The following is a 25,196-nucleotide window of genomic DNA, read 5'->3' as shown; positions in this document are numbered from 1 at the left end:
GAGAGATAGTGAACAGACAGAGCAGAGAGAGAGAGATGGTGAACAGACAGAGCAGAGAGAGAGAGATAGTGAACAGACAGAGCAGAGAGAGAGAGAGAGTGAACAGACAGAGCAGAGAGAGAGAGAGAGAGAGAGTGAACAGACAGAGCAGAGAGAGAGAGAGAGAGAGAGAGTGAACAGACAGAGCAGAGAGAGAGAGAGAGAGAGATGGTGAACAGACAGAGCAGAGAGAGAGAGATGGTGAACAGACAGAGCAGAGAGAGAGAGATGGTGAACAGAGAGAGAGAGAGAGAGAGATGGTGAACAGAGAGAGAGAGAGAGATGGTGAACAGAGAGAGAGAGAGAGAGAGAGAGAGAGAGGGAGGGAGGGAGAGAGAGATAGATAGTGCACAGACAGAGCAGAGAGAGAGAGAGAGATAGTGAACAGACAGGGCTGAGAGAGAGAGAGATGGTGAACAGAGAGAGAGAAATAGTGAACAGAGAGCTGAGAGAGATAGAAAAAGAGAGAATGAACAGAGAGAGGTAGATAGAGCAAGAGTGAGAGAGAGAGAGAGAGAAAGAGAGAAGGAAAGGAAAGAGAAAGAGAGAGAGAAAGGGGGAGAGAGAGAAAGAAAGAAAAGGGAGCGAGAGAGAGCGAGATAAAGAAAAGGGGTGGAGAGAGAGAGAGAAAGAAAAGGAGGGGAGAGAGAGAGAAAGAAAAGGAGGGGAGAGAGAGAGAAAGAAAAGGAGGGGAGAGAGAGAGAAAGAAAAGGAGGGGAGAGAAAGAGAAAGAAAAGGGGGGAGAGAGAGAAAGAAAAGGGGGGGGAGAGAAAGAAAAGGGGGAGGAGAGAGAGAGAGAGAGAGAGAGAGAGAGAGAGAGAGAGAGAGGGAGAGAGAGAGAGAGAGAGAGTCATGCCTGCACTTTGGCCACACTGTACTGTATTGATCTGTTTGCAACCCCAATAACAGAAAGCCAGAACCTGTAAAAGTCAATAAAAATGAGAAACACTTGTCCGCCCACGAAGCAGACGTTACTGAAAGTGAAATTTCTCACTTTCACATGCAGCCCTGCTGTAAAAGTTACTGAAATTAAACAACCATTCATTCTCATCACATCCTGTCATGTTGAATTTCCATTAGTCTGCTCTGTCCAACGTCTTGTCCAGTGTTGCTGCACTGGGAATGAATCATCATCATCATCATCATCATCATTACTACTCCAACAACACAACAAATACTGTTGAATTAGAGTTTCTGATTGGTCAGAAGGTGTCGATTAATTTTCTATAACAGCGGCTCTGACAGTAGTGCAGGTTTACACGAATGCGCTCGTCCTGATACGTTATCGTTTCTATAGTAACGGCTACAGTTTCACACAAACCGCTTAAATACAGGTGTAAACATTGATAGGGTGAAGTTTTCTGTAAGGAGAAACGTGTTTTATTTAACTATAAACAGATGAAAAGTATTTTGTATTGCTTAATAAGAACTTTAAAATTGTCATCTTTGGCAAATTGCTGTGGTAGAAGAGGAATAAAAACTTCCAGATGTGCTGTTAAGGGAAAATAAAAATCAATCAAAGTAATAAAGAACAGGAACTAACTTGTTTCCGGACACTGTGCAACATTAAATGTAACTCTAAATAGATAAATAATTTTTTTTTTTTTAAACAACAATATGCTTTTCTCTAAGAAATAAAAAACTGCATTGTTGGCTAACTGCTGTGGAATAAAAGAAATAAAACACTCTGGAATTTAGGGAAACAAATCAACAGTAACGCCGCTTAATCACTCTACCCCGTCACTGATTATCTTCCTACAGCAGCACAACATGGAGTGTTTAATTCCTTTTTAAAAAAAAAAAAAAAAAAAAACTTCGAATAATGATAAAAAAAAAAAAAAAAAAAAAAAATTTCCACAGCACAAATAAAACTACTGTGCTAATTTGCATAAATATAGAAATCCCTGGTGGAGATTATGATTTTATTTATTATTATATTATATTATATTATATTATATATATATATATATATATATATATATATATATATATATATATATATATAAATAAAAGTGAATTTATTGACGAGTAGCTTAACTGAACCTGACATCAATAAATCATTATTGTGACTTACTCGAGCTATCGTAAATATATAAATAACTCTGTAGATAAACAAAACAAATGGGAAAGGAGGGGAGAAAAAAAAAAGAGGAAAAAAAAACCCCCAGTGAAATTCCATCACCCAGCGCAGCGAAAGCACCGCCGGGGATCATTTCAATCTGTTCCTTTTAATGTTGACGCTGGTGGCAGGGATGCTGCCTACATTTCATATTTACATGATTTGATGCCACGGTTATTATTCGTATTATTATTTTTTTATTTATTTGGTGATGTTTGAAGGCGCTGAGGCTCTTCCTGGGAGCCGGCTGTGAGAACGTAAACCACGGGACACACGGGCTCGGGCTCGCGCTCGGCAGCGTGGCACAGCAGCGTCCCGGTACAACACCTTCCTCTTTGAAGGCGCTCGTCTGTCCCTCGGGGTGGAGGTGGAGGTGGAGGGGGTAGGAGGAAGGAGAGAAGCCTTTTTATCCGCGCGCTTTAGCGCTGCTGTGGCTCGTCGAGAAGGAGAGAGAACTTCATGAAACTTTCCGTGGAGGGAAAAATAAAAACGGTTAATAAGAACCAAAGGTGAAGTGTTCCACGAGGAGACCTTCAAATGTAGTAAAAATGAGGAGAGGGAGGAATTTTACTTCCTGCAGTTGAAACAGGAAGAGAAATAAGACTAATGCACATATTTTAAAAGGTTTTCTTTTTCATCTTTCCAATCCAGTGCTCGAGTTTGCGTGGAGTTGCTTGACGAGTAACGCTGTTCCTGTTACTATGGTGTTGCACAATGCATTTAAAACTTTTTCAGTACTACTCAAAACTCTTATTTTATTATTTAAATAGACTAACACCATGTTGGTGTTGCATTATTCCCCCACACACACACACGAGTATTTCAGTCTCTCCAGGATTTCAGCAGAAATGAACGCAAAATCCAGCAAACTCCGCAATATTCGGAGGAGCTTGCAATTTTTCAAATTTACCGCAGATTTGGGCTGAGACGCGTCATGTGACATCATCACAACGTGAAGTCAGCCAAAACCCTCTTCGATTCACATGCATCGAACATGAGCACAGCTAAAAGGTCTTGTTCACCGACAAACATCACTGTGAAAGAACTCCACAAAATCCTGTATGGACGGATTATTTCACAAAATGGTGTCCGTTGTAGCCTTAAACTACAAGCTTTACTGACTTCTGATTGGTCGGAAGGTATAATCTTCTATAACAGCTTCAGTTTCTAATGAACAGAATTTTTTTTTAATACGTGTGTAACATTAACTATGGACAGTTTTTCTTGAAAGGAGATGGAAGGAGTCTCCAGTGTCAGCATTTTGTAAAGCTCTGAGGTAAAAGCTCTGACTTTAAACGTTACGTTTCCCGACATCTTCAGGACAGACGAGTTTATGCTTCTTTGCGATTTCTCGGTAACGTGACAAGCTGTGATTTTTTTTTCGTCTAATTAACTTCACGAAAGAGAGAGACTGGTGAGGGAACGAGTCTTTATAGCTGCTATAACGCAAGTAAGAACAGGAACTTGTTCTCCGTGACAACAAACGGATGAAAAGTATGATGCTGTTCTTTCGTTAATTTAACAACTAACTAACTAACTAACTAACTAAATAAATAAATGTAATTCCTGGTACGCTGTTGTGGAATAAGAGGGGGGAAAAAAACGTGTCAGGATGTGCTGTTGCCACGGTAATGTAACTCAGTCGTTGATTATTTTCCAACAGCAGCGCAACGAGTAGTGTTTTATTCCTTACGCAAGACTTTCTAGCATCCATACAAACTGAAACAATAGGTAACGTTCATTACTTACGATATCTGACTGCTGTGAGCTGATTGGTCTGTGATGCTCTCCAGTGTCTGTGTCTTTAATGTGAGCCCTGTGACCTGTAATAACCATCACACACACACACACACACACACACACACACACACACACACACACTTTACTGTATGTTCCCAGTGACACGAGAATGCCAGTGATCGGCAGACTTAAACTCACTCTTTAAAAAAGCAGACCTAAGGGGGGATAAAAATAAAAATTCAGGCAGACATGGAAGTAATAAGAGATAATTTGATGAAATATAATTAAGATAATTGCTTTCGCTTATGTCTCATTTCCATAACTGGGTTTTAATCAAAACTTTGACTCGGACACTGACACGGCCGTGTTCTGTGCTGATGAATGGAGGCCTTTGAGACGGCCGGCTGATCTCGTCGACCCTTTATCTAAATCACAGAGGCACGTTCATTTTCTCATTTATAACGACGCAAAGCTGAGATTTGCTTATTTATTTATTTTAAAATATATAACATTTTACGTGAAATTCTGATGTTCAAAGTGCAAAAGGGACTGTTATTCTGAATGATTATGAACAAATCAGTGGAATGACATTTATGCGTGTGAATTTTTTAAAAATACATTAACAAATAGCAAGTATAAATGCTGTTGTTTAGGGTTAGGTAACAGCATGATATCGATATTTATTTACTGTTACTGCGAACACATTAGTGTTTATTATTTTCCAGTAAGCACATACACTGCTTTTTATTTCTCTTACACCATGGCCAGGTTTCAACTTATTAAAGAAAGACACGTCGTACTTTTTATCCGTTTATAGTTACAGTAAATGTTGCACAACCTCTCTTGAAGTTAATAAAAAAGATAAAATAAAAAAACAAAGGCAGCATGTATTTTTCTACAAAGTGTAAACTCCTCGGTCCTGAAGATATCTTAAAGTTACAGCTTTACCTCCGCCACTAATGTGAATGAATTGTTACTATAGCGACGATAACGCATTAGAACAAGCGCGTTAATATCAATTGTATGTTATATAAGATTAAATAACGCTTTCTAAGCAAACGGAAGAGAGCATTCAGCAGCGCTTGGTATTGAGAAAAATATCGGCTTTCGTTAAGACATCTTGAGGTATCGTGATATATTTTCGCCGTATCGCCCGGCCATACCGCAGCTCACGTGTCTAGGAACAGACCGGGTATAGAGGCACAAAACCCAGGCACGTGACAACATGAAGACTTTCTGTCAGGATAATAAAGTCGCTGACCAAACACGGCAAGACGGATGGAAGAGACTTCACTGTATAAATAAATTCAGTGAATAAAACATACAGACGGCTCACATGGTCAGCGCCGTACGTCTACATCTAATTAGTCTTCCGCTGCCTCGCCTGGTGTTGTCTTTGGAGAGTTGGGGATTTGAGGCTGGCTGTGTTGCTGAAATATTGGGGGAGCTGGAGTGAAATATGGGGCTCTGTGTGTGTGCGCGCGTGTGTGGACTTGAAATATGGGCATGTGAGTGTGTGTTAGGAAGGTGCAGTGACAGAGGTCACTCTGGGGGGAAAAAAGGGAAATCAATGTGGATGTTAATTACTCGCAGGTCAAGTCCCTGTGCCATCATCAGGTCTATTTTTTTTTCCTCCATGACCTGCCCGAGCAGAGAGGAGCTCTTTGTCAGTCTGCGCCGGTTCCTCCAAAACGTTTAGCAGCCACACACACACACACACCCCATATGTGGCAACGCAAGATCTGACTCACTGGAGGTGCATCCGTTTAAGCAGGCGTATATTATTTGATAGATTTTATGCATGGTTCTGAGACGAAGGACCTCTTGTTGTTATGGCTCTTAACACTCGGCTGCTTTGTCTCGACAAATGCCGTTGGAGAAAAAATAAATAAATAAATAAAAGACGAAGGATACGGCTTTACTCCCTTAGCGACGCTGTTCTGTATGTATTTTAAATGGAAAAGAGACAAATCAAAAAAGTGAACGCTCATCACAATTTCATATGAGCTGATCAATATGCAGCATTACAGCTAGAGCAGGTGTAGTTTGCGCGCGCGCGCGTGTGTGTGTGTGTGTGTGTGTGTATAGGCTAATTAAGCAGCATGCCTAAGCTGAAGCAACGCTTGCTCACTGAAGGTGCACAATTGCTATTAGTGTTGAGAGGAGTGAGCCAGTGTAGACGGAGCAGCAAGCACCGAGGGGAATTAACCGGCCAGAGAGGAACAATAAAAGCAAGCTGGAGGCCCGAGCCGTGAAACACTTGCTTAAAAGACTGAACGGAAGGCTGATCGGTGCAGCTCGTGCGCCGCCCATTATGTGTTCAGACTGTAACGAGGGGGGTAAAATAAATAAATAAATATAAATCGAGCCAGTCGCTAGAGAAGCAATAACCGAAATTAAATTCCATACTCTGTTGTGAACCTGCAGTGAATCTACAGCTCAAAACAAGCACTAGCTCCGTAATTTGCTTTTTGAATTAGGTTAAACAGCTTAATTTCATTAAAAGAACGCACTTCTGAAGGGTCGCTGTGGCATGATTTGACTTAACCCGCCGATAATCTACTGAGAAACTGCACTTTCACCAAGAATGCTGCGGGGAAAATAGAAACGTATGTATATGGGGTTGCACGACTATTAAGTTCGAGTCGTCCGTAGTTAAAGCCGAGGCAGAATCGGGACTTTATTTCCGTTTAACTGCGCTAATAAAATAGCCTAAAAATAGCAAAGACTGCGTCAAACCTCACTGTGATTAATACACACCGGCTACAAATTACAGTTACATTTCCAGCTTCATCGCTTCTTTATGCTAGAGGAAAATATATATATTTTAAAAAACAAACAAAAAAACAATACAAATGCTTCTTTGCACTAAATGTGTATCATGTGAGACATTTTAAGGATAACGTGCTCGTTTGGAAAACGTGACGGATGAGCTGAACTCGTTGAGTGTGCAGCGTGGAAGCACGTGTCCGTAAACAGATCCCTCCGTACTGTATAGCTCTAGGACTTACTCAAGGACATACTCAATGACCGGCCCTTTCTTGGATGGAGGATGTGACGTCTCCTGCAGCTCCTGGAAGGTTTTTCCCAGTTTTGGTAGCGTCTGAAAAAGAGTCTGGATCGGTCTCTTTGAGCCGGCATGCTCTTCTGATCTGAGTCTAAACTAGGTGAGCGGGATTTGAGAGCGATGCGCAACCCGTGGCTCTGAATGCGCTGTTTCACACGGCACTGGTCCTGACCGAGTCCAATTTTTTTAAATTGTTGTGTTATGTTTAGGACAACGGAAATAACACCAGGAGAAATTTCTTTAGTCGAGGGCAAGAGTGGAACTACAGCGTACTTCAGTAATGATGGCGGATGAAGTACAAATTACACAAAGTTTCCAGAGAAACAGAACATTTTGGACAAACTTTCTTCATTAACTGTGCGAGGAAAGTGCTTCTGAAGATGTAGGAGGTGAAATTTATATATATATTTTATACCTTTACCTACATTTCTCAGCTAACTAAATATTTCATAATGAATCATGAGTATTTAAACATATGCTTCTACACGGAGCAGCCGTCATGTCTCCAAAAAAGAAAAGTCAAGGAAGAAACACCGCAGAGGCAATTTAATAAGCGCATATTCCTGTTACCTGGAAGGTTACGACATCCGCAGGCCTGTAAAAAGCTTCACAAATCTGTGCGTTTGGCTCCTTCCAAAAATTGGGCGAAAATTAATACCACAAATAAAAAAACATTAGCTGATTAATAAATGTACAGGAAATTGAGGTTTTAATTTCCTAGCAGTGTCCGCGGTGAGGTCCCACCCGTGATCCGTCAATGCGGCTCTCGGGCTCTATGAAAGGCCATGCAATTTATGCTAATGAGCTTTTTGAAGGTTATGACCACAGTAAACTAATTTGTTAAAGGAATGGCAAAAGCTCACACAAACAGTACTCAATCATTAAAGCTGAAGAGGAGGGAGAGGAGAAAAAAAAAAATACTATTAAAGTAATGGTCAACTGCCGTACGGAGAGAAAAACCCGACGCGGCTCGGTATGGGTGTGCTAATATATAACAGGGCCATACATGGATGTTGCATCACGCAAATTACTTTTGAGGGCCATTTTGAACATTAATATGGTTGAAATGGGGAGAGGGAATATAACGAGGAGCGGGAAAAAGGCGTCAGAGCTCAGGCCACCGGCCAAAGCGACAGCCGACAGGAAAAAGTCTGGCGTCTGGCTGAAAATGGCGTGTCAAGGCTGACTGACACGTCAGATTACTACAAGAACCGAGCTCAGAGGTGGCCTCATAATAACGCTCTGTAATACCACAGAGCTGTTGAATTCTGTCAGTCGGAAAGAGTTGATTAATTTCCTACATCGGCAGCTCTAAAAGTAGTGCGGCTGCAAATCACAGGTTTATAATAACGCGCTTGTTCTATCCAACACGCTGACGTTTCTATAGCAACAGCTCAAACGAGGACTTGTACAGCGGACGCTCCACATTAACGGAATTATAAAAAATATTAACTACTTATATATAAATATATATCACATACGCATACAATTGCAGATTCCAAGATCATCAGTTCTAACAGTTGTGTGCAAGTACAAATTATTGGAAAGTGTAGCCACTTTGCCAAGGTCTAGAAGAAGACCCAAAATGTCACGCTCAGCTGAGAGGAAAGTGGTTTGGATTGTCAGGAAAAACCCAGGAACCACCAACGCACAGGCCTGCCATGAACTGGAACATCAGCGTCACAGTCTACAATCAAGCGAGTTTTACGTCGCCATGGACTGAGAGGCTGCCGTCCAAGAAAGAATCCCCTGCTCCAAAATCGACACCTTCAAGCCCGTGTAAAGTTTGCGGCTGACCATATGAACAAAGAAAATGTCTTCTGGAGGAAAGTTTTATGGTCAAAGGAGACAAAGATTGAGTTTTTTGGCCACAATGACCGACTGTTAAGCATGGTGGTGGTAGCATTATGCTCTGAGGCTGTTTCGGAATTGTGGATGGAATAACGAAGGAGGTCTACCTTTGACTTATTCAGCATAATCTCAAACCATCAGCCAGACAGTTGAAACTTGGACACAATTGGGTGTTCCAACAGGACAATGACCCCAAACACACCTCACAGCTGGTTGTGGAATGAATCGAGCAGGTGAACATTAAGCTTTTGGAATGGCCTTCCCAAAGTCCTGATCTCAACCCTATCGAAAATTTGTGCGCTGTCCTTAAAGGTCGAGTCAGGGCCAAGAAACCAACAAATGTAACCAAACTTTACCAATTCTGCTAAGAAGAGTGGTCAACTGTCCACTCAGAATTCTGCCAGAAGCTGCTGGATGGCTACTAAAAGCATCTGCTCGAGGGGAAACTTGCTAAGGGACATTCAACTAAATATTAGGTGTGCTGTATGTACATTTTTGACCCTGTGTGTATAATTTCGTCCTACAGAAAACCCCAGATAAATTAAAACTTGTGCACCAAATTATTTTTTTTTAAAACAAAGATGCATGTTGTACAATCATTCTGCCCCAGAAAAACAACAATATTGAAGGAGTCTCTAGTTTCAGGTGTCAGGTAAAGCTGTAACTTTTAGTTTTCCGACATCTTCAGGACAGAGGAGTTTACGTTTGAGGTTTCTTGGCAACATGACAAGCTGCGTCTTTTTTAATAAAAAAAAAGGGGGGGGTGCTCTTGAGGAAACAACTGTTTATGGTTGCAGCAGAATAAGTGAGAACCGAAACTAACTTGTTTTGTGGACATTACAATTAAAAATAAAAGAGAATCATTTTATTCATCCATTTAAATAAGATATATTAAAGATTAGCTTATACCAAATATGGGCATAAATGGACCATCAAAGGATCTCAGTAATTCACTGCACCTAAAAACAGCTATGGGGCCATGAATGAGTTTCTAGTGCAGCTAATATCCTGCTATTACTGCTTATTAGGCCTACTTTCCATAGCTCCAAGTGCGTATTCGGAGATACAGTACGTTGTCCCCCGCCGCTCTGACCTGATATATTAACAAGGGTTTACAAGGGCATTCCACTACATATGTAAGTTTGCCCTTATTGCTGACCTTACAATGCACTTAGTATCCTGCGCTTGAATAATGCTTTCTTGGCTCCTACGAGCAATTTATTCTGACTAACGACCATCGAGTGGCTGTAAATCAGCGCTAGGTTCCTTTACTATTGAGCTGGTGATTCGGGCTGGCGCGCTGATAGAGACCGGCGAGGAGCTCATGCCTAACCTCGTATTGGCGCCTCTATTGATTTTAATTAGCCTAATTAGTTCATTATTTCAGAAATCAAACCCGGCATTAATTACAGCCGCGCTACTCTGCGTTACGGTCTTAATATGGTAATGAAGTAGGGGAAGGGAAGTAGTTCACGACAGTGCAAGCAAAGCACGGGTGAGTGACCCAGTGTAATCTCTTTTTCCCCGTCCAGCGTTGCCGGTCATCGGTCCTGACTCAGACGTGATGCTCCTGGAGAAGCTGCCATGACCTGGCTTTGTGCTGCCATGTTTACCACTTTAACAACAGAATCCGGCTTTAACGAAGCACGAACAACGTCCCGATATCGTTCGGGCGCTCTGTCGGAAGAGCGATAGCATGGTACAGGATAGGATAGTCTACGTTAAAGACTGTTATATAGCTGATATCACATCAACCATTGCATGGTGGCAGAGTGAATTTGGTCGTGACCAGCACCGTGTGAAAGAGCGTGTTCAGAGCCGCGGGTTGCGCATCACTATCCAATCCCACTCGGCAAGTTTAGAGTCGGATACGCGGCGTACGCCGATCCAGTCTCGTTTATAGATGCTACGGGGCATTGAAATCTCCCAGACGCCACTGTAGACGTCACATCCTCCATCCAGAAACAGCTTATCTACACAAATGCATTTTAACAAACAGTACATCCTTGTTGTGTAACAATACACAGGTTTATTCTACATATGCAGGATTTAAAATAAAAGTTAAGACAAAGTGAGGTCATGGACACTTGGAGTGTTACGGCGTCATGGTTAGTCGGGGTCTATGATTGGACGGCTATCTCACCGGTGACATTCTCATGCATTTCCATCGTTTACTTTTACCCGATCAAGTTCCTTACTCCAGCAGTTCTCATCCGTTTTTTGTCTGACTGCAACTCCGCAAAAACATAAGTTGGATTTTGCAACCCCGTCCCTCTGGACTCGCCCTAAATCACGTCACAGCACCTCCGTTTCTCATTACCTCCATCATACATGATGGCTATCAAATGCAGCATTGTTGACCAGAACGAAACCAAATAACGATCCATTTTTGGCTGAACAGAGCAGAACACCGTCATACGTTCCAAAATATTCCAAAATTTCTCATCTGAGAAAGACAGACAACCGTTAGAAAAAACCCCAACAGCCATTAGTTCTTCTAGCACCTCACTGGTGCACGCTTCTCCAGCATTCAGAGCTAGCATGCTAACACGCCATCTTTGTCCTGCATTGATTGCGTGCAGAAGTGGAGCTACAAAGATCAAAGGCAAAGCTGAGGAGCTGGAGCGAATCCTGATTGGAAGGAGATTCTGTAGGTGTTTTGGAGAAAATGGGCTTTAGGGAGTAAAAGGGAGGGCGGTGGGGAGGAAAGGCTGGAGGATCCCTCCAGAGTGCGGAGGTCAAGTGGAGCCCGGCGAGTGGCATCGGGGCTAGAAATGAGGCCCCACGCCGGTTCGGTGGATCAAAGCCTCACCTCCGTTGAGCCCTCATGCCCAAAGGCCACCAGTCAAGGTGAGGATGGAATTAAAAATCCTGAGCTCAAGGGGAGAAAATGAGCTTTGAAAAATAAATGAGGGGCCGCCCTATGACTTCAGGGATGGCGTGGGGATTTATTTATTTATTTATTTATTTTTAAAGAGATGAGGAAAAAAATAAATGTATGACTCACGTCCAGGCCGTGTGCACGCTGAGCCTCTTGTATCACACGTGTAAGGGTCTGAGCATCAGCCTTCAGCTGCTGAATCTCGGCTCTCAGGCGCTTGTTGTCTTCCTCCAGGCGCCTCCTCTGCTGGTCCAAATCCTGCAAGACGAAATTTAAAAAAAAAAAAAAAAATCTACTATGCTTCATCCTTTACACACAACTGTAAATCCAATCTGGTTTACCAACCAGGCTAACACGAGCTTTGATCCGGAGTTCCACCAATTCCATCAAACATCCGGCCACCAGCAACATGGCTGTTATTAACGATTATCAAATTCACTTCGAGAAGAAGAAGAAGAACAACAACAACGTCTTTGACTAATTTCCTGTATACCACAGCGCTGTCGGATTCTCAAACCCGATTGGCCATAAGGCGTCGAGTAATTTAACAGGTTCATATAAATACACAGGTTCTAATAGGTTATCGTTTCTATAGTATAGTTACAGCTCCTTCACAGGATCGACGTGTGCAATTGTTAATATGGTGAAATTTTCTGTTTATGTAACGTTTACAGAAGGAGTCTCCGGTGTCAGCGCTTTGTAACAGTCAGAGGTAAAGCCGTAACTTTTAATCTTCAGGACAGACACGTAGCGTCAGAAGCTGCGACCCCGACCCCGCCCCGAAACGCCCCCTCTTTTATTAACTTTAAGCGAAATCGCAGAAAGAGAGAGAGGGCTGTTGAGGGAACGAGTGTTTATAGCTGCTATAACGTAAGTGAGAAAAGGGACTAACTTGTCACACAGTCGTTTAACATTAAACGTAACTATAAACGGATAAAAAGTATGATGTCGGGTTTTTTTATTTATTTTAAAATCATACAAACTGCTGTGTATAGGACGAATAAAACACATTGGGACATCTAGTTATAGGAAAATTAGCATCGTCCAAGTTTGAACAGCAACTCCCCTTTATAATACCACCCCGTCGTTGATTACGTCCCTCTAACAGCACAACACAGAGTGTTTTTATTCTGTATTTAGTACTTTTTCAATGTAAAATGACAGCAGAGACTAGTGAAAAACCCACTGCTTTAAATCGTAACCTGGCAAAATAAATCTGAAACGTTCTGCCGCCATTCAATCAGTGCACTTCTGCTCCTCGTGTTACCGAGTGCGACGCCTTTCTTTACATTTTGAGAGCCATATTAGCGGCATTTAAGCCTCTGAATCTATTCAATTTGCAATTATGTACATTACAGCGACGGTTACTACAGTCAAGGGACAACTGGCTAATGTGCTTGTGGGACAGAAGAGCAGCAGTTCTTACTCCAATCTAATTCCACTGATTAACAGAAAACCATCGAGCAACAGGAACATCCACAATACGTCCATTCATACTCGTACTGATACGGAGTCGTTTAGCTAACAAACTCACAGGAACACAATAACACAGTGTTCTTTATCATCTTACAATCCATGGATGTGGATTAGTTTCTGTAAAAAGCGCTGCACATACGAACATCGCTCTAAATATCATATTATTAATAATCATCAAACGTGTTTCGGTAATGGAGTTAACTATCAGAAGTCCGTGATGTGGTTTAGGACACAACGTGACCGTAAATTCACCATGTAGCGCTTAATAAAATAAAATGATTTGACCTCAGACGAGGAGTTTATACTGTTATAATATTACCATATACCTCAATATGGAACTGAAAGTCGTGGGACAAGCCTTCATTTATTTCTCAAAACACATTTTACACGCTTCGGTTTTTTTTTTTTTTAATCAGGTTTCAAAGCCGTAGCTTAAAAAAATGGGGGGGAGGGGGGAGTGAAGAATTATAGATTTAAGTTTCCTTTAAATATATGCTTTGTGTTCCATTATAAAGAAATTTTAGATTGATGTTTAAAGTCCTAGTCACAGCGACAGTAGCCGATCATGGGTGTTTGTGAGCTCATGTATGTGGAAGAGGGCAGACAGCATGTTCCTCACGTGGCAGATAGCACGTTCTTCATGTGTCCCAGAGCAAGCATGTGTTAGCCTTCAGCTTCCAGGGACGGTAGCTCTCATGTGATAGTAAAACATAAACAAACAAATAATTCAATAAATATATAAATAAGATTATTTTTTAAAGCTCCATGTCTCTATTTAGTAACTCAAAACAGGAAGTGTGCTTATTGAAAGGAGAAAAAAAAAAACAGCCGGCCACGACAACTTAATACAGTCAGTGTGAAGTGTCTCGAAACACACAGCGCTATTCGATGTGTTGACGTAATTTCCACTGAAACAGGAAGTCAGGGTGGGACATATCAAGTGGCTCCTCCCCCTTTTAAATAGCCAATAGCATTTAGCTTACCTCACAACCCGGGCTAAGCCGTACTCGACAGTTAGTACCATTTGAACTATATGTTGTGGGCGGGACACTTCAGATTCTAGAGAGCATTTGATTGGACAGAAAATCTGATGAGAAGAAGTTTAGAACGATGTCATCAAAATCGTTGATCCGTATTGTGGTAGAGATTATTACATTAGAGATTATACATTACGGTATGAATGCATACACCTTCTAAATGCGAATAACACTGATTTTAAACCTATATATTAAATAAATATTATTTATTTTTTTTAATGATGTTGGGTGAGCGATCGCTTGCTTGTAGCGCCGGTGCAAAACTAACGAAACGGACATCGGACACTAGTTAAGCTGAAAACTGTGTATGAAAACCTTTTTTTTTTCTGCTAAAGGTTATATATACACGAGCGTTGATCACCTAGAGATGAGAATTCAACGTGTACCTTTATTGAACCTTTTTACGCAACTATGAAAACAGAGCATGTGACTCACCAAATCTACATCTCCATGAGGTGAAAATACAGATCTTTATTAAGTTCTGACTACTGGAATCTGAAGGAGCTTGGGTTTAAGAGACGTGTAAAAGCAGAGAAATAACTATTTACGTCATATTAATTGGAGCTTTTGATTGCAGCGATGTAAGGTGAGGGGAACATAGCTTACAGACTGTTCCTTTAATAAATACTTGTATAGTAACAGATTTTTTTAAACCTTGTAAACCAAACACAAAAGGTGAAGGAAGAAGGGACGTGTTAAAGTGTCCGTACACTTGTGTATTAAAAAAAAAGAAAAAAAAATCATTAGTGTGCTCGAGCACTCTGTATGATTAAATCTATCTAGAAGGCCATATGTCCATTTATTCCGATGCGCATGAACACTTAACATATGGATGTAATCTTTAGAGCCTTATTTATTTATTTATTTTAATGCATTGCTTTCCATTCCTGTAGCCTGCATGTGTCAGAGCCGGGCACGATTTTCATCCACACAAAGAGCTGCGATCCGACGCCACACGCTCTCTCACTCACACACACACACACACACACACACACACACACACGTGTCTCACGTTAATGCCTTCTGCTGCAGTATGAAGTTTCGCTTTCAAATCGGCGACCTTCTCGTTCGCTTCTTTCTCCAGCTCTTCCACTGTGTGGACCAAGATTCGATTCTGGTCGCTCAGGTCATTTACATAACAGTACAGGATCCGGATCTTCATCTACAAAAAGAAAGACAGACGTAACCGAGTTCCTGCATACGAAGATTCATTTATGCCAACAACTGAGACGTCAAGTTCAAGGCTAAGATCACTTTTACATTTGAAAGTAAAAGCATGGTCGTGACATTAACTAAAAGGTCCTTATAAAAAAATTACTTTTTTTTTCCTTAAAAAAGAACATACATTGGATTAGTAGCAGTTGACTAGATTGATTTTCTTCACCTCACATAAAGATGTCAAAACTCGACAAAAATACATTTAATGCACTCTTTTTGTCCTATATCCATCATATATCCGTGAAAAGCGCGTTTCCTCATATTCACACACACACTACCTGTCAAAAGGTTGTGGACACTCAACTGAAACATTTCTCATGATCTTAAAAACCTTTTGATCTGAAGGTGTGTGATTAAATGTTTGAAATTGGTGTCATAGACAAAACTATAATCGTGCTGACGTATTCATTTCTTTTCATTAGAAAACTAACGTTTTATTTACAAAAAAAATATTGTTTTAAACCAACCACTTGGAGCGAAATATTCCTGAAAAGCAGCCGATTAGCTTCCAGCGTACGTGTGAACTCCTTTAATACAGTTTAAAAACCATCTCAGGGAAATTCCTCAAGAAATCGGTGGCGAAAATGCCAAGAATACATTTCTGGAAATTCTAGGCAAAATTGAAGATTGAACATGATTGGTTCATTCTGAACACAGCCACACCCCCAATTATTAAAAAAAAAGAAAGAAAAAAAAGTGTGCGCACACTTGCGCAACCAGATTATTATAATTGTATTCTTTATTTTTGCCTAAAATATTTCATTGTTTTATACGTTGATCATTTTTATATGTTGTAATTTCACATTGAGGATGGAAAAAAGTTCTGATATGATTTATGGTTTAATTTTTTTTACAGCATAAAAAACCTGCCATTTTAACAAGGGTGTGTAGACTTTTAATATCCACTGTAAGCATCGATGTGCTTCTTCTTGATTTGGCCATCCAAAAAACTTTGGTCTTAGGCAGAAAACCTCCTGAATAAACTCGACTCTTCTTACACACATCTAACTCATCAAAACATGCACAGGAAAAAGTGAAGATTTAATCTATATATATATATATATATATATATATATATATATATATATATATATATATATATATATATAAACGTTTAGATCATCCTTATTTTTTTATAATAATCCTGAGCACTGTTGCGTTTTATAAGAAATATTAAATATTCATATTATAATGAACGATTCAATTTGAGTGAATCAGTCTGAAAAGAATCGTTCGAATCACTTTAGCGTGCTAAACTGAAAGAGTCGAATCACTGAATCATTTGAGTTTTGCTGTTCTTTTTAAAGTACGGGATTTTTACATGGGTGTATTAGATTATAAATGTTTATTTATCTGCTTTCGTATCCAAAGGACAATCGAAACACAAAATACAAAAGGAAGTTGTTTGATTTCTGATATTCAACCTACCTGCAAAATCTCCTCTTGGGAGCCTTTAATTTCACACTCGAGGCGTCTGAGCTTCTCTCCGTACACACACTGGAACTCATTCAGCAAACATTTCACTGATTTAGTGACGAGACAACTGCGTTTTATCTCCAAAACCGAACCATTGTTTTTGTCCATCTTTATTAATACTTAGAATAGTCTAAAATTAAGCTCTTGTCATCCTTATTGCAACTTCTAAATGAAAACGAACTAACTTAGTATCAGAGTTTCATTCATCATTTATAAAACTAATTGTAAAAAATAAAAAGACCTCAATTTAAACATCTTTACAAAGTTCTAACGTTTCCGTGCCTCTGTTTTTGCTGTTTGTTCTCTGTAACGTCAATATTTATCGTTGGCTAGTCAACGGCGTCCTTCTAGGTCTCGTAGAAGCAAGTCCCGCCTCTGATCAAATACGATTGGTGTAGCTTGCATTATGCACCAAAGGAACCTCTCGCTGATTGGATAGAACGTGACAACCTACTCTAACAGCTCTGAGTGGGCGTTCGGTTGAGAAATCAGCTCCGCCTTCACCGCACAGCTGCTCTTTGTAGTGTATTGTAAAATCGTGTTTGCCTCGCCGACTCAGGCGCGACACGCGATTGGCCGCGTAAAGACGATGACGTGATGGAACGCGCTCTACGATTGGTGCATTAGATTCAAGGCGGGGTTTGTGAGAAAGCAACCCGGAAATGGAGGAACGACAATTATTTCAACGTGTCGATTTTAGTTCGTGAGCTCAAAATGGGTAAATATGTTTAAATAATCTTTTAATACAGACCTAACACCATGTCTTGCATATTTAATGTATAATCGCTGACGTAATTATGTTAAAGAGTGCGGTTTTTTTTCCTTAAAAGTTACAACCTTAAATGTTTGTATTTTTAATCTGATGGTATTCAGGTAAACATTACCTGTAGCTCTTCCCGATCCAGTTATTATCAGTTTAAACACTATGATCCAGTGAAGTTAACGGATTTACACTGCTTTGCTCTTACCTTTTTAATTATTTAAGCAACTTGTTTCCTAATTCTCGGTGTGATTATAACAAAACAGTACCCAGGCTCTGCAGGCTTATAAATTTCAATTAAATCAGAATAGCTGGTCGTTAGAGCTCAGCTCAATAAAGCCCAAAATAAACTCAAAATAATTAGTGACTTTCACTTTCTCCATCAAATTTACTTTGTATTTTTCACAGATTGGGAGCTAAATTTGTTGTGTTTAGTTACTTTAGGAAATTATGGCTTGCGTGTGTCAAAATGGAGTCTGGAGACCCACAGAGTTCATTAATCATATAGGTCCTGGTTATTTATGTTTGTTTGTTTGTTAGAAATAAATATCACAACCACCCTCTATCAAAGTTGTTATATTAGTAATAAATTATAATTAATATAAACAACTAGTATATAAATACAAATTGGTATACAAGTGATAAATTAATTAGCTAAATATTAATTATTTACTTTTACGAATGCAGCAATCCCACTCTTTTCATTCATTGTTAATTATTTTTCATCCTGCATTGTTTTATATAAATAATCAGCCAATACTTATTCAGCATTATAAAACTCCCATCTTTTTGTTCGCATCAGCTGAGCGTACGGAGTCTTTCCTCCGTAAAATCACGGCCTTGCCGTTTTCTCATTTATTAACTGTCCTTTCCAGTCATTCTTGCTGCCTCAGCCTTTAAATGTTTCATGAGATTTTAAGTTGTTTTCCTGCAAACTTCTGTACTTATTACTTGCCAAGGCTTTGCATCTTCCACCTTCATACTCACAAAATCAATTAATTCCCTTAAATAATTGATGTTCTGCGCAAACTAGATTAAGCAAAGCTCATATCTTTGTGTCAGACTCACTTTAAAGGCTGTTTCTCAAACATTAACTTTTGCTTGTGCGTGAGCTCGCACAATTAGGAATTAGGGAAATAGGGCCGCTTTGATAAAGCATGACGCATCTCCTCGGACCCCCACGGTACATTTGTACACATTCATATTTTATGATGGCACAATTAGTATGGACACACGGGGAGTAATTTACCAACCAAAGATGACATCAGCTAAAAAGTTTCAAATTGACCTATTTATCATTATGGAATTGATATGCTGCTGTGGGAGTCATCATGAATGCAGAACCCTGAGCTGAAATAAAATGAGCGCATTGCAGATTAAAAGGCACGATCGTGCTGATTAACAGCACACGTACAAACTGAAAGGTGTGATACGCCCGCGCGTATTTCATGTCCTTAGGTAAATTCATGTCGTAAAGTCATATCACTAAAGAAAGTTTTATATGAAAGGTTTATTTATTTATTTATTTTACTTATTTTTTAAAACAAAAAATAAGGGGGAGGTTTGAGTCACAATGGATCTTCAAAGTACAAAAAAAAAAAAGTAAACTTTTCTGAAAAGTGCTCTAGTGACTCCCTTTTTTTATCTGCTATCCAATCAGGACACAAGTTGGAGGCCAAAACAGAAAAACAAACATGAAGGACAAAGTGCCAGTGAGTGAATATGAAGAGATTCACGACATTCGTTCATTCCCAATATTCCAACTTTGCAGCATGACTAAAAATAAGTGTGTGTACGTTACACCAGGGACGTTCACCAGTACGTGATGTGATGTCTCGCACGAGCAGCTTGGATTCTCTCGATTTTCCTTCTCTTACGCGACGGCGAAGACGAACAACCTCCTTATCACCAGAGTTACAGCAATGTTTATTTTATTAGCATTAATGAGAATAATAAAGCTAATCTAGAGCACAATAATTAGTTAATTAGCAATAGGGCTGTTCATTCACCACTAGCTTTGTTTTTTTTTCTTTTAAATGGTCGATTAATGTTTTGAAATTGTTAGGTGATATTAGCTATGACTAAGAAAAGAGACAGAAGCTGAGTCACGCAATGATTTTTTCAGGATAAGACGCCAAGTGTGAAGGCAGCATTAGTTAGTAAGAAGCTTTCCGGTAAATGACCTTTTTACCTCGGGGGTGGGGGTGGGGGTGGGTATCCAGGGTGTGTATGTTTATAGCCAAAGATATGTTTCAAAAGGTTGCGGAAACAAGACTGCATATTGTAAACTGCAGGAAACCTGCAGCATTGTGACGCTCAAGGCCCGAGGTCATGCTGTTAGCTTTCTTATCAGTTTCAGAATTGCAAGTCGCTGCCTGGGGATGAGTCGCGCCGGTGCCAGTCGTTTGTCATTTAACGCCAGTTGTCGGGGCCTTGACTTGGCAGCTGTAACCTAATAGATGTGCTACTCATCCATTTTGTCGCCTGAAGCCTGCGTTTGCTTAAAATTCAGCATTTCTTTGTATCCAATTTGTTTGTCAGAGCCGAGTCAATTCTGCATAAATGCTAAATTACGTGCGTTCTTTTCTAATAAACATATTAGAAGAAGGGGAAAAAAAAGAAAAATGCCTTTTTAAAAAGGAGGCTGATTGCAGTTTTTGCAGAATTATTTCAATCTAATTTGTGTTCGTATTTACATTCGCATCACTTTAACAGAGAAACCCCCCCCCCCGTCTCTACAGTCATATTTTTTTCCCAGTAATCAATGTGTATTTATGAATCACAGCTTTCGTGTATGTAGGTCAGGTCCTCTGATTACAGTAGAGGTAAACACATCCATCGATTAGGAATTTTGATGATTACATAAGAATACATGGATTTTTTTTCCTCTCCCTCTCTCTCTCTACAGTGCTCCAGATGAAGCCCTGTAAATTCAACTGCTTAATTTTTATAGGCAGCACATTGACAAAAGTGTCTAGTTGTTATATATTTGGCAACCGCTTTTGAGTCAGAGCGAACAGGTCAATAGTAATCCCCGTATTGATAGCGGGCCTGTAGGAGATGTTACTTGGCCCTGGCTAACGTCTGCGTGATCCTATAAATCATAATTATATTAATATTGACAGGCCCTTGACAATAGTCACATTACTATTGATAGGTGGCTGTCAATAATATGTTCTCAAACATAACATATTCATTCATAACTTGTAAACTGCTCAATAAAAGCCTCTGAAAAGATGATGATGATGATGACAGGGATTCCTGAGTTCCCAGAGTGGACTGAAGATGAAGAGCTAAACCTAGGCATATATTAATACATGTTAAATATTAAGGGTGTAACGATACACTCCGTTCACGATTTGATTCCTCTAAATGAAAAAAAATTTAGGCCTGACTTTTTTTTTGTCTGTGTAAAATTATATACAGGCGCCTCTCAGAAAATAAAATTTTTCCCATAATTTAATTCAAAAAGTGGAACTTTCATATACTGCACGTGTTTTAAATTCTTTATTCTAATATTTTGAGATACTGGATTTTTTTCCCCGTGATCTGTAAGCCGTAATCATCAAGATTAAAACAAAAAGAAAAAGGCTTGAAATATTTCACTTTGTGTAATGAATCTAGAACATATGAAAGTTTCACTTTTTGAATTAAATTACAGGGGGAAAAAATGAACTTTTCCATGATATTCAAATTTTTTAAGAAGCACCTGTACTCATGAATATGTAGATGACTATCAACAGTTCACTTAAAGCTTTTTTTTTTTTATGTTATTTTTTATTTAAGATTTAGTCGCTTCCATGATTTCTATAAGCCAGTTTATGTCTGAGATTGTCCTAATCCCATCCATTGATGCACACAAAGAGAAGAGGTGGCCACCTTGGGCACTGGCCCTCGTTTTTAAAGTGCTTCCGCTGCTTTTAAAAAGAGATAAACTCACTCCAATATTCAGTAAAAAGTTCTTAGATCAAATAGAAAAGCTGTCAAAGTGAAGCAGTTCCACGCAGCACCTATTTACCGCCGTGCCAAGCGTGCGCTGTAGGGATAATCTCCTGTGATGTGATTTTTGTCCTCCGCTTGAAGCTCCAGAGGGGACAGTGTTAAGATGAATTCAGGACGGGCTTTTTTTTTTTTTTAATAAACATATGAAAAAGCGATTTCAAGTGAAATGCAGAAAGCACATAACCTGAACTCATCTGCTTCTTCTGCTTGCAGCCAGAGCCGGAAGTGAGACCTCGTCACCTCGCGTCCTGAGGATCAGCCAGCTGGACGCTTTCGAGCTGGATGATGCCCTGGAACAGCTCGTCTGGTCCCAGTTTGCTCGGTGCTTCCAGCATTTCAAACCAGGCCTGCTGACTCGCGTGGAGCCAGAGCTCAAAGCTCTGCTGCAGCTCCTTGTCTGGAGGTTCACCGTGTATTCCAACAGCGCTACCGTGGGTCAAACGCTGCTCAGCATCCGCTACCACAACACGCTCATCGCTGGACAGAAATACAGGACTTTGAGCAGGCGCCAGAAACTGTGGTATGCTTTGCTCACAGTGGGCGAGAAGTGGTTGAAGGAACGTTCTCACAGCTTGTTCCTCCGCCATGGTGCGCATACGGGCCTCCAGAAAGCACGACAGGCTCTAGCTGTGATTAGCAGCACGATTAAAGTGGCTAGCCTGCTCAACTTTATGCTCTTTCTTCAAAGCGGGACGTTTCCCACTCTGACGGAGAGGATGCTCGGAGTGCGGCCGGTGTTCGTCCGGGATCAGAGTGCCCGTCAAATCAACTTCCACTACATGAACCGGGAACTGCTTTGGCATGGCTTTGCGGAGTTCCTCATCTTTCTGCTCCCACTGATCAATGTGTGGAAGCTGAAGACCCGTATGTCCGCGCTGTTCTCCGTTCCTGATCGTTCGAGCCAGAAAGCGGAGTCTCTCCGACGTTCCGAGTGCGGGATATGCTCCGAATGGCCCGTCATGCCGCACTCCATCGGGTGCGTTCACGTCTTCTGCTACTACTGCGTCAAAAGCCATACGGCCGCTGACGTGTTCTTTACGTGTCCCAAATGCGGTGCCGAAGTCACCGACATCCAGCCGGTCATGTTTCAAATAGAAATGGCGGAAATGCAGCAGATGTGATATTTTATTTATTTATTTGATTTTTTTCACAACACGTCGTCGACGGTAACCATAATGTGAACTTCTGTTCGAATCCCTAGGGACCGGCTGATGAAAGACTGCAGCTTGTGCCTTTTTGTTGGCATGAAATATGCAAGAAAAGGCTGACGAGAGACGAACTCGATGATGCTTAGTTTCAAATTAAAACGATTTCTGTCACTAATTTATTCCAGCTCATTAAAGTTTGATGGGGGCTCGAGTATCAGAGGTCCACTTTTCCTCTCTCGCGTTCACAGACGCCGCAAATGAATAAACATCAAAACAGCTCGAGCGCCTGCACGTTCGCATCCCCAGTGAAGTGTGAAATTTGCACAAGATCAAGGAGAGGCCATGATGGGTTGGGATGTGTGGTGTGTGTGTGTCGGGGGGGGGATATTTTGGGTGTACGGATTGACAGAAATCCCAGCCTAATCTCCTTGGCCTTCTTAAGACACCAGTAAACTGTAACCAACCCTACTAGGTCTGTGCACCTTTTTTTTTTTTCTTTTTTTTTTTTACCCATATTATGCACTAATCCTAGTAATAACAGCAAAGACGGTTATTTATTCTGGCGTTAACCTTCTCCAACGAGCCATGCCTCCAGCAAAATGCACCCAAGTGGGCTCAGGCCTGCTGGAAACTCCCACCTTGTTTTGATCGCATGGCCTTAATTGCTGATTTCAGAGGCAATCAATCACGACTCTAGGCGTGATGGAGCCCGTGGTCTGTTTTGTGCATCTTTTTGAAATGATTCTCCTAAAAGTTTCTCGACAAAGACGGCGTCGAAGTCTTGCTTTGAGCTTGTTGTGCTAATTTGCCGTTGCCAAACACTACACTGCACCCTTTGTTTTCATTCAGGATTAAAAGACGTCCACTGAAATGTCTCCTGCTATCATTTACATACTGTACAAAACTGCAAAAATTCCTGAGGGGGGGACAAGAAGTTTATATATATATATATTTTTTTTTTTTTTTCTTACAGGAGGTTTTCCCCAGCAGTGAACACTGCTATGTTTTAACACATATAAAAAGGTTCGACTGTAACACGCTCGGCGCTGTGTACATTACGTTAATGCGCATTTATGCAGCCTCTACGTGAAAGGATTACTGTAATTCAACACTCATAAAGATGAATCGCAAATGTCTTTGACATTTCGCTTTCTTTTCAGTGCAGGATGTACACGCCGCTCGACTGCTTTTATTTTTATTTTCTCTTGTATACTTGTATAATACACGATTACACAATGATAGCTCTTTTTAAGTTGGCTAAGTGTGTGTTGTGTGGGTGAGGACACTGCAGGTGAGACTGGAGAAGAAGAAGTAGTGAGTAAGACATGGAGGCGTCAGAGCCAAGGATAAATTCATGCAGTTTGTCATTTATTTAACCATTGCTCCACTGTCTGTAACGCGTTATGACTCGTGTGTGGCGTCCATTTTTGCTGCGTCCCAATCCGCACATAATCCGCCCTAATTAGTATCCGAGATTAAAATTAGCGTATACCAAATCGTAATTCCAATCTCGCATACTGTTTAGGACGGGTAGTAGTAGTAACAGTAGTAGTAATAATAGTAATACTAATAATAGTAGTAGTAGTAGTAATAATAGTAATACTAATAGTAGTAGTAGTAGTAGTAATAATAGTAATACTAATAATAATAGTAGCAGTAGTAGTAGTACTAATAGTAGTAGTAATAGAAGTAATAGTGAACTTGGTTGCAGCGTTTAATTCAAAATGTAATGGAAAGCTTGAAGAAAAATAAGCTGCTTTAGGGTCTAAAAGTGGTATCTGTAGTTTTCAAAATTTAAAAAGTTTTATGTTATACTTTTTAAATAATGTCAACTGGAATCCATTCTTAATGAAAAAAAAATTACTACTTTTATTATACGTTCTATATGACACTTCAGCCACATCTACTAGCATGAGACAAGTCTTCATGTGGCTTGTAGTTTTGTCTCTACTGTTGCTGTTTGTGGGCGTGGCCTATCCGGCATTTTTAAAGTTCCCATGAGTAACCGTCTTAGCAATACATCACTTGTAAATCAAACTAGTTCCACACACGAAATACACAACGCGTTAATCGGTGTGAAATTTGGTTGTTTGGACTAACTTCGTCCGCAGATTCGATGAGAGAAGTACAGAACTAACGCTTGTCTTCAGCGGTACGTTCTTCCGACGGTTAAAGGTTCTTAACTTTTTTTACTAAAATTAGGGTTTGGCTTGGAATTTTTTTTCCTAAGCGTGCAGTGCTATATACAGAACAGACTACATAATGATGGAGTGATTTGAGGGAATGAGTTCAGACAGAACTTGTGTATTTTTAGGATTATCAGTTTGTCATGGCTGATGAGACGAGGATGTCAGGTTCTGCTCAGGATGGCTGGAAAAGAAA

General features: G+C 40.3%; 2 protein-coding genes across 5 annotated transcripts in view; one reads left to right on the top strand and one right to left on the bottom strand.

Annotated features, from left to right (window-relative positions):
• The window catches only part of LOC128599865 (trichohyalin-like), a 123,809-nt gene extending 105,286 nt beyond the window's left edge, over positions 1–18,523 (bottom strand). For 2 of the 4 annotated variants that reach the window (XM_053611878.1, XM_053611882.1), the window contains exons 1-4: positions 16,857–18,523; positions 15,223–15,372; positions 11,824–11,955; positions 3,908–3,981 (exon numbers count right to left, since the gene is read on the bottom strand). In XM_053611878.1, the coding sequence (XP_053467853.1) occupies positions 3,908–3,981; positions 11,824–11,955; positions 15,223–15,372; positions 16,857–17,012 (512 nt within the window). In that variant the 5' untranslated portion in view covers positions 17,013–18,523. The remainder of the gene's footprint in view (positions 1–3,907; positions 3,982–11,823; positions 11,956–15,222; positions 15,373–16,856) is intronic. The other 2 variants (XM_053611880.1, XM_053611881.1) reach the window with 2 other exon arrangements.
• On the top strand, positions 17,556–23,685 carry pex2 (peroxisomal biogenesis factor 2). Its single transcript, XM_053611883.1, has 2 exons — positions 17,556–17,622; positions 21,880–23,685. The coding sequence occupies exons 1-2, from the start codon at positions 17,619–17,621 to the stop codon at positions 22,785–22,787; spliced, it is 912 nt and encodes a 303-aa protein (XP_053467858.1). The 5' UTR covers positions 17,556–17,618; the 3' UTR covers positions 22,788–23,685.
• Positions 23,686–25,196: the final 1,511 nt, after the last annotated feature.

Source organism: Ictalurus furcatus, chromosome 23 (assembly GCF_023375685.1).
Source record: "Ictalurus furcatus strain D&B chromosome 23, Billie_1.0, whole genome shotgun sequence".
NCBI lineage: Eukaryota > Metazoa > Chordata > Actinopteri > Siluriformes > Ictaluridae > Ictalurus > Ictalurus furcatus.
The sequence above is the reverse complement of the archived record's forward strand: the minus strand, read 5'-3'. Positions and strand labels throughout refer to the sequence as shown.